We start from the raw sequence: 10835 nt of genomic DNA on the forward strand, positions 1-10835 counted from the left end.
ATATACAACTTAAATTAACTTATAATTTGGTTATGCATTTAAAATACTGTGCTCTCAAAGTTTTAAAAATAAAAAATTTCCAAACATGTTGAAGGTTTTTCTATATAAATATGCATATACATTTTCTTCCCTTTTTGGATTCAATTCTAAATAACTTTAAAGCAAATTTTGGATAAAATATTGAATTAGACAACAATCCATAATAACTAATGAACTTTTTGATCTTTACAGGTATTAATTGTTTTAAATGAATAATAATGTGACTTGAATCTAAATGATTAAGATTTTTTGTGTATTGATAGTGTATTAAATTATCATTAATCTTAAAAATTTAAACTACTAACAAGTTTCTAATAAAATTATCAAGACAAAAAGAGAAGATAATATATAATAATATATATGTATATATCGAGAGAAAAAGGACCGCAACATTATTCATGCATCCCAACGGTCTAGAGAGTTCCATTCAATGACGAGCTTGGATTTATTCATTAATCATTTTCGAAATCCAAATAAAATTACCATTTTCACGGTTTTAAGCTTCACATTTGCTTAAACCTTTGATAATATGGTGTGAAAAATTGATGAATCATGGGAAACATTCAATGTTTCTGAAATATCTCCAAGACGTCCACAATTTAACAACTATTGCAAAGCTAATTTCTCTCTCCTTTATCAGCTGGTAAGAAGAAGCTAATTAGATTTAGCTAACAAGTCACTAAACGGTTGTATGATTGTAGATTGATTACACTAATTTGTATTTAACTACGTGGTTCCCAGTCGTTTCCTAGCAAACTACTTCATTTCATCATTTACCAAAACAAATTATTTATGTACTCTTCAAACTATATATATATATATATATATACAGATACAAACACAATTCTCATTCTCTCATCACCATGTGAACTGTGGACAAAAATTTTGTTAGGATTAACTTGAATCTACCTATAAATTAACCTAATAAAAGATATGCTATCAGTTGTGACAAAACTTGGTTATGCTCAAATTTTCAAAGAAAACATTATTCTTTACTCTTAGATTCTTTAGATTTTGAGGTAAAATCTCTAACGTGATATTATACATACACAATCAACTCAATTTGAGATTTATATTCATTTTAATAATTTATAATAATAATAAATTATTCTTATTTTTGTGGACAAAATTTTTTTTAGGATTAATTTCAATTTGGTGATAAATTAACGGTATTAAAATACATGCTATCAATTGTGACAAAACTTGATTATTCTCAAATTTTCAAAAAAAAAAAAAAAGTATTTTTTTTTTATATATTCTTTAAATTTTGAGAAAAAATCTCTAACATCATATTATACATACTCAGTCAACTCAATTTGTGATTTATATTTATTTTAATAATTTATAAAAATATCAAATAAGATTTCAAGAATCTTAATTTTGTAAATAATAATTATAAAATTTAATTATTTGTTTTATACAATTTCTAAAATAAACCCCTAGAATATGATTACAAATTACATTACTATTTTTTAAATTTAAAACCATTTTTTTTTTTAAGTTTTTTACTTCTTAAATTGTATGCTAAAAGGAATCTGAGAATTTAAAAATACTTTATTGCACTAAAATGGCATTTAGGAACCAAGCCACCTCATCACAAAATCCTCCAAAAACCTGCCACTCTACCTTCACAAATCTCTGCATGCTTGACATGTGGATCATCATAAAGATTTTCTGTGACACCTATGCTCACAAAATCTCATAAGATATTTTGGAATTATGATTTTCAAACTCAAATCCTTAATTTATTATTAGAGATTAGGTTAAGCACGTAAAAATTGCATGCAAAAGAGAAAAGAAAAGAAAAGAAAAAAAACTATTTGAAATAAAATAAAATACATCTATATTAAAAAACACTACGATTTCAATACATTCATCCAAATCAAGATCTAGCTCTCTTATCTAAAGAGAACTCAAAACTTAAAAAATACATTTTTGAAGATCAACATCAACTTCTTTAAACATTAAAATGACATTAAATACAAACCAAAAAAAAAAAAAAAAAAAAGAAAAAGAAAACAGACAATAATAATATACACCAAAATAACCATATAAATATAAAATACTCATATATATATACGGCGCTGGTGCAATATATATATATACACTTTCCTGAATCACCATCAGTTTCGTCATTTGATCATGGTTAGCGAAATTTCTTTCTACATCAAGAGCTCATTAACCCACCCAAGATCTGGGTCTGAGCATGACCCACTATTGTTGACATTGAGCTGCTTATGATCAATATTGTTATTGTTAAAGCTCTTGTTTGAACTTGAACAATCCCCACCAAAAAAATTTCCCGACCCAGATGGATTTGGAGTAGATGGCGAAAGAATAAACTGTTGTTGTTGATCATCATTGTTGAATGAAACATCAATCCAAGGAAGATTCTGGTGGTAGTTAGTTGCAGAAGAAACCGGGGAAGTTTCAGAGAAATTCATAGCCTCCAAGGAACACATAAGATCAGTCAGCACATCTTTGTAACTCACATTAACACCACCACCACCACCACCACCATGATGCATCCGATCCAACCCATATCGAGAAACCGGCGAGAATCCACCGTGCTTGGCCGCCGGAGAAAGAGGGGGCGAGAGCGGAGGAGATAAATGGCACATACCCAATAGGGTGGAAGTGGGAGATGACGTCACTGAATGACAACAGAACATGCAGCAGTGGTTCGATCCGGCGGCAGCCGCAGCAGCAGCCGTCGGAGACAAGTGGCTTAGATACTTGTTCTTGTAACCCACCGGAGAAATCTCCGGCGAAGATGTCTGAGAATGTAAAGAAGGCGGCAAAACACGAAGCTGACGTGGAGTGTGAGCGAAGAAGCATACCTTTCTCTTACAATTCTTCCCATCTTTACAAGCCTCGGTCCTATACCTGGCAGGGTGAAGCCAACATTCAAACACACCGTGTGCAAACTCACAGCTATCACCGCGGCTACAACCACCGCGGCGATACTCCGGACAAACAGTTCCGGAATAATGATGTCTCCGAGGATCTCTCCGGCGAGCTTTCTCGCCGGGATGAACGAAAGGACAGTCAGTCCAGTCATGGCTACGGCTACGAGTACATCTCCGGATTTTGAACTCGTACATCCGGAAATGGTCAGACGAATAAGGGTCATCGGAATCATCATCATCATTTTCAGCGCTGCTATTGTTGAAAGGGAGGAATTTCTGCAAGAGGGTTTCCTCGGCGGAGGAGAAACGTGGGGAATTGGAATACATTTCGGCGGCGGGATCTTGATGAGCACGGCGAGTGAGGAGTAGCTTTCTGGGTGGGATATCAATGTCGCGGAGGAGGAGAGTTTTCTTGGATGATGGAAAAAGCTGGTGGTGGTGGTGGTGGTGATCCGAACAAACACTGCTGCTCATACTAGCTACTTTGGTGTGATGTATAAATTATTTAGATGTATATATATATATATATGAATATACACAAAATGTGTGAAAAGAAAGAACAGAGTTTTTAGAAGAGAGAGAGAGAAAGAGAAAGGCGGTGTAGAAGAAGAAGGGAACAAAGGGGAGAGATATATAGGGTGGTTAGGGTTAAAAGAAAGAGAGAGAGAAAGAGAAGGAAATTTGGGGAAAAAAGAAAGGATGACGAGGATGGAGAAGAGGGATGGGCTCACAGATGCGTGGCTGCATAGTATTAGGGATCAGCATGCAAATTTGGGTTATGTGGCAACTTCTTAATTACTTCATGGCACGCAACCTTCATAGCCCCTTTTTTTTTTTTTTGGCTATGTTTATTATTATTATTATTATTATTTTTTAGAGTTATCTTTGTCCAAATTAAGTTTTGGATTTTACTTTTGGATAATGCTGAGGTCACATTTTAGTTAGTGTGTATTGGTTTTGTTTATTTACTTATAGGGAAATGTTATCTGTTTATATATTATATGAAAATTTAATGGTTGTTTAAAAATATCTAATATTTTTTTATTAGATTTTTCAGTGCAAATTTGAAAATATGATTAGCAAATAAGTTAAAATTTAATATATCATATGAATATTATTTTTTCACAATCAACATTCCATTGAAAATACTCTCCATGCATTTCATGATCAATATTATTATTGTAAACACAAATAATGGGAAATAAAAATGGATATGAAATATTGGAATTTGACCACCAAATGACCAAAGCCCTAATTATCATCTCATCCTCTTTTACTTAGATTGGCTAACAAAGGGTCTGATTTCAATGCATTTTATTATTATTATTATTATTTTTTGTCTTTTTCTTTCAAAGACTAGATTGTACTGGAAGCTACAAACAGCTCTACTTTATGTACTTCTTTATTTATCTTTTCAAAATGATTAATAAATACATTTATTTTTTTTGTTGAGGACTTAAAGTATCTTAATTATTAGGTTTTATTAATTAATATTATGTAATTATCCTTTGGATTTTGTCTTTTTGTTACCCGTACGAGTAGACAATGCATAAAATGAAAGTACTACATATTTTTCTTGAATTTTAAACTACAAGTACAAATACAATGACGAAATTCATTATTTTAATTTATATGTTTTTAATCTTTCTACCTAAACATCAAAATACAATAATCTGAAGTAATTGAATTAATAATAAATATTGTTTGTCATTTTTTGATACATATGTCATCTCTCTGACAAATGAGAAAAATCCAAACCATGCCCACAGTATTAGAGAAGAAATACAATACCAATTCCCACTACATGTCGACAAAACTTAATTATCCAAAAGAAAAATTCAAACAAAACATTATCCTATGTTTTTCATCTTCAAAATTTTCATATAAATAGTTTAATACTCATAATAACAAAATAAGAATAAATTATGATAGAAAATTTTATTAGGGAAAGATACAGTACCAAAGTCTACTACATGTCAGACAAAAACTTGTCATTTTCCCCAAATTTTCAAACATAAAAACATTATCGTGTTTTTTCATCTTTAAATTTTGAATTGAGATAAACACTCGGTACCAAAAAAAGAAAATGATGATATTAGTATTTTATTGAAATAGAAAATTAATTTAAAAATATAGACAGGCAGAAAAAGGAAATAAAAAAAAAAAATTCATTTCAACATGCATATAGAAATCAATATTTTAGTCGACTTATCACAAATTCTTTCCAGTGGTACCATATTTACCAAAATTGTTTATTAAAATTTTAGTAAATAATGATTTAGCATACATCATTATTTAACAAAATTTTAATAAACAAATTTGATAAATGAATTCTTTAATTAGATACCTAAAATATCAATTAATTATGTTGGCTTCTTGAGCGCTAGTATCGGTTATAATTCAGAAACAATTGGGCCTTAGCCCAGACATGAACGACTTTTTCATCCTTCGAGCGTTGTAGTATTTTTGGCCCAAATCAAGTTTGCTTGGTAGTTAGTAGCGGTGCATTTGATTGTATCATATCTTGTTTCCAAAAGTGAAATTTTAAAATAGACATTTTATTTATAGAAGCAATTAGTTTGAGTATTAGAGTATCAAATTCTAAAAAATATTTGAAAATGACAATTTGACTTTATAGAATAACTTATGAGAAGAATTACTTGTTAAAAAACAAATTAAGTCAAGTTGAAACATAATGGAAGATCAATGAATGTCTTATAATTTTTTTTTCCTTAAAAAAAAAAAAAAAAAAAAAAAAAAAAAAACTGTCCTAAAAAACCATTGCTGGCACCTAGTTCGAAACAGAATATCTCCCATAAATCTAATTGAAAAAAGCAAACAGTTTGACATAGAACAGGAATCATAAATTATTACCAAAACTTTAGGCTAGATAATCTTATTAGCATAGTTTTCGAAAAGTCAAAAGCAGCTATTTTAAAGCTTAAATACTGTTTCTGATAGTGTTTGAACAATTTTCTAAGAGTGTTTTAGGGATTCAAAGGAACTTTAAACCAAAACCGATAATTAATTGTTATCTCAGGAAGCACTTCTAGAATACACAAGTGAAATAAAAGCAAATATTATGCCAAATAGGGCCAAAAAGCCTTAACTTGTGGCAAAGTCAAGTTAGGGACCGAAGAGCCATAACTTGTGGCATAGTCAAAATAGTAACATGGGCAAAAGGTGAATGCAAGATTCAATGGACAAACCCATAAGGGATAACAAATCTTTCCACACTACCCTTGTAAACGGATTAGGATTTTCTTGTCTTATACATTTCATTTGAAAAAAAAACAAACTGTAGCACAGAAAAAGAATAAACCAAGCAAAAAAAAAAAAAAAAAAAGGAGTAATGGTTTTTCAAACGAGATGGCTTCGATCAGGAAAAGTGTTGAAGATCTCGATCCCCTATAAACTACTAGACAATGCATGAACATCAAAAAGAGTACCAACTTTTCAGAAAAGTGGCAGTGTTCTCATAACCAGTTGTATGCAGTACTGTTGTAAACAATCTTTACAGCCAACAAAAGGAACAATATGTCTCATATACACACATAACAGCTATTCAGTCCTCCACTTAAACCCACCCACCCCCACCCCACCCCAAAAAAAGAAAAAAAATATTTGACAATATATTAAAAATATTATTGCAGCCTTACAACTATGCAGGATATGTCATCCTTGCTTTTCTTTGAAAGAGCCTCGTCTATCAAGTGCTTTGCTGCTGCCTGAGCATCCTTTATGTTTTTGATGGCATCCACCGCTTCTTGGTTTGACAATACCTGTGAGAAAGCGTTTAACAATTTTGTTACAACAAAAAAGAAATCAATCACCCAATCTTCAAAATAAGTATCAGTCTTTTATCAATGGGGACAACATGAAAGTATCAAGCAGCAACGATAATACTGACCTTCCATATTCCATCACTTGCCAGAATTATGAACTCTGCATCTTCTTCTATCATTATTACTTTCACATCAGGTTCTGAACTTAGGTGTATCTTCAAGCTCTTATCACCAAATGCCCTTGCTACAGCAAGCTGTCCATCTACACGAGGGACATCACCTGCAAAATTTTTGAATGTGGAACTCAATCTAGTTTTCGAATTTAGAACGCAATCTAAAACCAGTTCCAAGTAATATGCTGCACCTAATCCCAAAAGGAATAAATGTTTTACACTTGGTAGAAAACAAAAAATATATTTGAAGTTTGAAATACTATCAAATTAACAGTTTTCAGTTATGTTACAAGCTTTTCAGCTTAGTTAAATTTTGACAAATACAAACAAAATGCACCAAATAGAAACTTGGGAAAAATTACTAACCATCAAATTCAATAACTATGCAAAGTCAAAAAATTATTTTGGATACTAATTGAACTTTCAGTTAATACTCAAAAAGTGGCTAGATACCAGGTAGATTTGACACGAATCCACCACGCCTTTCAATTAACTGTTTTTCCTTGCTTGGTTCGTGATCAATTGATAGCTGTTTGGCCATACCACTCTTGCATAAGACAGCACGAGAGTCTCCTACATTCGCAACTACAAGCTTCCGGCCATCTATTAGTATAGCAGTAACCGCGGTCGAGCCTCCCTTTCCCAATTTTATAACTTGGTCCAAAATCTCATCATCTGTTCTACTGTAAGCTCTCTTTATTGCACTCTCTGTTTCCATCCAGAAGTCAGGCTGCTTGCAGCAAAGAAATTCAGTATCTAAAATTATAAAGTATAGCACAAATTGCAAATTGAAGCATTGGCTCTAAAGCAAAAAATAAACAAATGAAACTTACCTCTTTCAAGATATTGTCAAACAAGTGGGTTTGCAAGTAATTAGCAACATCATGGCCTAAATGGCCATCAAATATTGCAAATAGACCCAACTCATGATCGCTTACTTTCTTAAATTCAGACACTACATAATCTTCCATAGCATGCTTAGATTTCCCCTTCACCATGTGAAAGCCATGTGTGATATGCTTTAACAATTTGCTTTTGCCTTTCCCAGTGTCGGGTGCAGATGAACCAAACAAGGCCTTCACCTGAAAGAAGTAGAAACAACTTGGTAATGAAAGAAGGTTGCTAATGCAAGTATGAATACTTGCTGAATCATAAAGACTTGGAATCATTTTCTTGAAGAATCTGAAATTTTATTCTCCATGGCAGCAATATGTGCTACCATAGGTTGGTCAGGAGTTTTGAAGAGATTCCATAATCGTCAACATACATTTTCAAAATTTTGAATTAAAATTAAACAAAAACGAATATATGATTATATGGTTGTCTGCATGGGAAAAGTGCTCAACACAGCACATCACCACCTGCACACTTGACAAAGATTGCAGCAGAATGAGTAAGGACATTTCACTAAACATCGAGAGAGAAAACACACAAAAAAAAGAAGAAAAAAAAATCTCATCAAATTTTGGTCATCATTATCCTTAGGCGAATATAACTTCGAAATGCGATTGCATGTACCTGCATCATGCATTCTCAGCAATGGTGATAATCCATATACTGCTAGGTTTCAGAATTAATACAGCCTTTAATAAGTTCAGTATACAAGACATTCTCGTTTAATTTTCAGGGAAACACCTTCAACTTGTTCTAGAAAAAAAAAAAAAAACTATAAAGAATTGTCCATTATGAAACAGTGCATTATACTAGTAATCACGAATATCTTACAAAATTATTTTCAGCAGAGAAGAACTATGGAAGTCAGGGGGTAAAATACATTGGGAATTAAGCAGCAGTGGTATGCAGCAATTACTTTGCGCCAGTTTAGTTTCTTTTGGGGGAAAAAAAAAATAAAAAAAAGGTTACAACAGGAGCGTGGGGATGTAGGACTTACATGGAAGTGTTAATAAATTACACAAGTAAATAAAATTAAAACAAATAATCGTCTAATGTCAAGCACTGGTGTGCTTGGTTAGCCATTAAAAGAAAAATCCAGAAATCATGCACAGAATTCCTATTTGTAAAACAAAAACTATCTTTACATCACCCAGCTGTTAACATCATTATACATAATACGGGCTTCCTTTGATTTATAATTATTTTTTGTTTCCTTACACAACCTTCTCACTTTCACATTCTGCATCTAAATAACTTTACCTGTGAATTTGAGTCTTCCAAATGCATAACTATTCTTATGAGCTTTCAAATGAAAAATCATGAAGAAGATTGTGTCTTGCCCCAAAATCCCCATTAATTACTTACCAACAAGACCATATCCCATAAAAAGAACGCAACCCAAATACAATTTTCTAAAAATGGTCAAAGTTCTAGTTCTAGAAAAATGAAATTATAGCCACTTGTTTAAAATGAAAAACCAAATTCAGAAAGCAACCATGATTGACTTAATCATCAAACCCACTAAATAAATCTCCAAACTTTCATTTGAAAGATAACATAAGTTATAACAAAAGAAAAAGGTGAACAACAATGGAAAAAAGACGCATTTGAATCCTAACAACTCCTGAAAATCCTCAATTCCATTGACTTAAACCATCTCACTGTCAAACTACAAAGCTGACATAAGGATCATGAATTCAGTGACATATTTTGTCACAATTCGTGTGAAGACTTGCATACAAACTGCAACAGCTAAATAAAAGTTTTTCAATCCCAAAAACCATTTCAGAACAACCAAAAAACCAAAAAAAAAAAACTAACAAGACCCTCTTGTTCAATATTCATCAAAACTTGGAAAATCTGCATAAGAATAACAATAAGGAAAAAAAAAAAAAAAAAAAGTGGGATTTGAATTACCTTCATCTTGTGGAGGATTTGATTGCCATTCATTTTGTACTAATTTAATTTCTTTTTTGGTTGGTTTTCAGAAAAGCTAAGAGTTGAGAGAACAAAGACTTTGGGAGGAGACAAAGTTGTATAAATAGATGGGTTTGACTTTTTACACACGTGACTTGCCGGTGACAATACACAGTTTCAGGGCCGCGTTTTTTGAAAAGAAACGCGTTATTTGCCGACGACCTTTCTTCTCTACTCTCTACATTTTCTCTTTTTCTTTTTTTCTTTTTAAATTTACATATTTTTCTATTATTTGATATAATAGAAAAAGAAAAAAAAATATTCGTTTTTTTGACCCAAATTGAAAAAAAATAAAATTTAATGCTGACAAAATATTTCTATATCTAGATTAAGAAGATTAAAAATTGTAGATGGTGAACAACAATTTGGTTACGAACATTTTCTTTCATCTCAGACATTTTCAATTTTAGTGGTTTTAGGCGTACATTTCACATTCCTCATATGAATACAAATCCTAATTATATAACTTAATCATAAAGACTCCATAAAAACAAAAATTTTATATGATGTAGTTAAGTAATGTGGGGAAAAAAGCTAAAATAATTATTACTAAGTTAAATTCTTCTCAGCGAAAAAAAAAAAAAAAAAGTCTTAAATTCTAAGAAGATGCTAATATGAAGTTTTATTTATTTAATTTTTTTCTTTACATATTGAAAGTGAGATATTCAAGTTCCAATTTTCATGGGAGGAAATAGCAGCTTTATTATCAAATTGTCTATAAAGGAACATAATTTGATATTAAAAGTATTTTTAATGAGATTGTAAATTACTATCTACTTGGTACAGAAATAGAAGTTGGAAAAAATTATAGTGTATGTAGTATAAATGTTTATTTAGTAGATATTTGATTCAAAAATTATTTTGTAATGATTATGTTTAAATCTAATTAATTAATAATATGTATTTATATATTTTTTTAAAATAATAATAATTATAATGATTTATTTATTTATTTATTTTTTTTTTGGAAAAACTAGATAAATAATGTTTTGATGAGTTATAAACAACCTATTTGACAATGTATATTTTACGTTTTGTCACATCATTTGATAGAGTTA

The 10835-nt window shown here is 31.0% G+C and overlaps 2 protein-coding genes across 4 annotated transcripts; both read right to left on the bottom strand.

Annotated features, from left to right (window-relative positions):
• Window positions 1–1858: 1858 nt before the first annotated feature.
• LOC107409388 (zinc finger CCCH domain-containing protein 2) lies at window positions 1859–3570 on the bottom strand. Its single transcript, XM_016016822.4, has one exon. The coding sequence runs from the start codon at window positions 3420–3422 to the stop codon at window positions 2202–2204; it is 1221 nt and encodes a 406-aa protein (XP_015872308.3). The 5' UTR covers window positions 3423–3570; the 3' UTR covers window positions 1859–2201.
• A 2814-nt stretch (window positions 3571–6384) lies between these two features.
• Window positions 6385–9972, bottom strand: LOC107417127 (probable protein phosphatase 2C 58). Of its 3 annotated transcripts, none has more exons than XM_016025696.4 (6): window positions 9718–9972; window positions 8425–8553; window positions 7740–7988; window positions 7360–7636; window positions 6859–7013; window positions 6385–6730 (listed from the first exon to the last, which is right to left on the bottom strand). In XM_016025696.4, the coding sequence occupies exons 2-6, from the start codon at window positions 8431–8433 to the stop codon at window positions 6593–6595; spliced, it is 828 nt and encodes a 275-aa protein (XP_015881182.1). In that variant the 5' UTR covers window positions 8434–8553; window positions 9718–9972; the 3' UTR covers window positions 6385–6592. The 3 variants fall into 3 exon arrangements, with proteins under 3 accessions (XP_015881182.1, XP_060672551.1, XP_015881181.1); XM_060816568.1 differs by lacking the exon at window positions 8425–8553 and adding an exon at window positions 8174–8267 and having other exon boundaries at window positions 9718–9970; XM_016025695.4 differs by lacking the exon at window positions 8425–8553 and having other exon boundaries at window positions 9718–9971.
• Between the last annotated feature and the right edge of the window lie 863 nt (window positions 9973–10835).

The sequence above is a fragment of the Ziziphus jujuba genome, chromosome 4 (assembly GCF_031755915.1).
Source record: "Ziziphus jujuba cultivar Dongzao chromosome 4, ASM3175591v1".
NCBI lineage: Eukaryota > Viridiplantae > Streptophyta > Magnoliopsida > Rosales > Rhamnaceae > Ziziphus > Ziziphus jujuba.

Excerpts from the sequence above, each read along its gene's own strand:
- LOC107409388 (XM_016016822.4), bottom strand. The coding sequence starts at position 3,422 with ATGAGCAGCAGTGTTTGTTCGGATCACCACCACCACCACCACCAGCTT.
- LOC107417127 (XM_016025695.4), bottom strand. The coding sequence starts at position 9,750 with ATGAATGGCAATCAAATCCTCCACAAGATGAAG. Across the intron at positions 7,989-9,717 it reads AAATCCTCCACAAGATGAAG|GTGAAGGCCTTGTTTGGTTC; the intron begins GTAATTCAAATC and ends TACTTCTTTCAG. Across the intron at positions 6,731-6,858 it reads CAAGTGATGGAATATGGAAG|GTATTGTCAAACCAAGAAGC; the intron begins GTCAGTATTATC and ends GCTTTCTCACAG.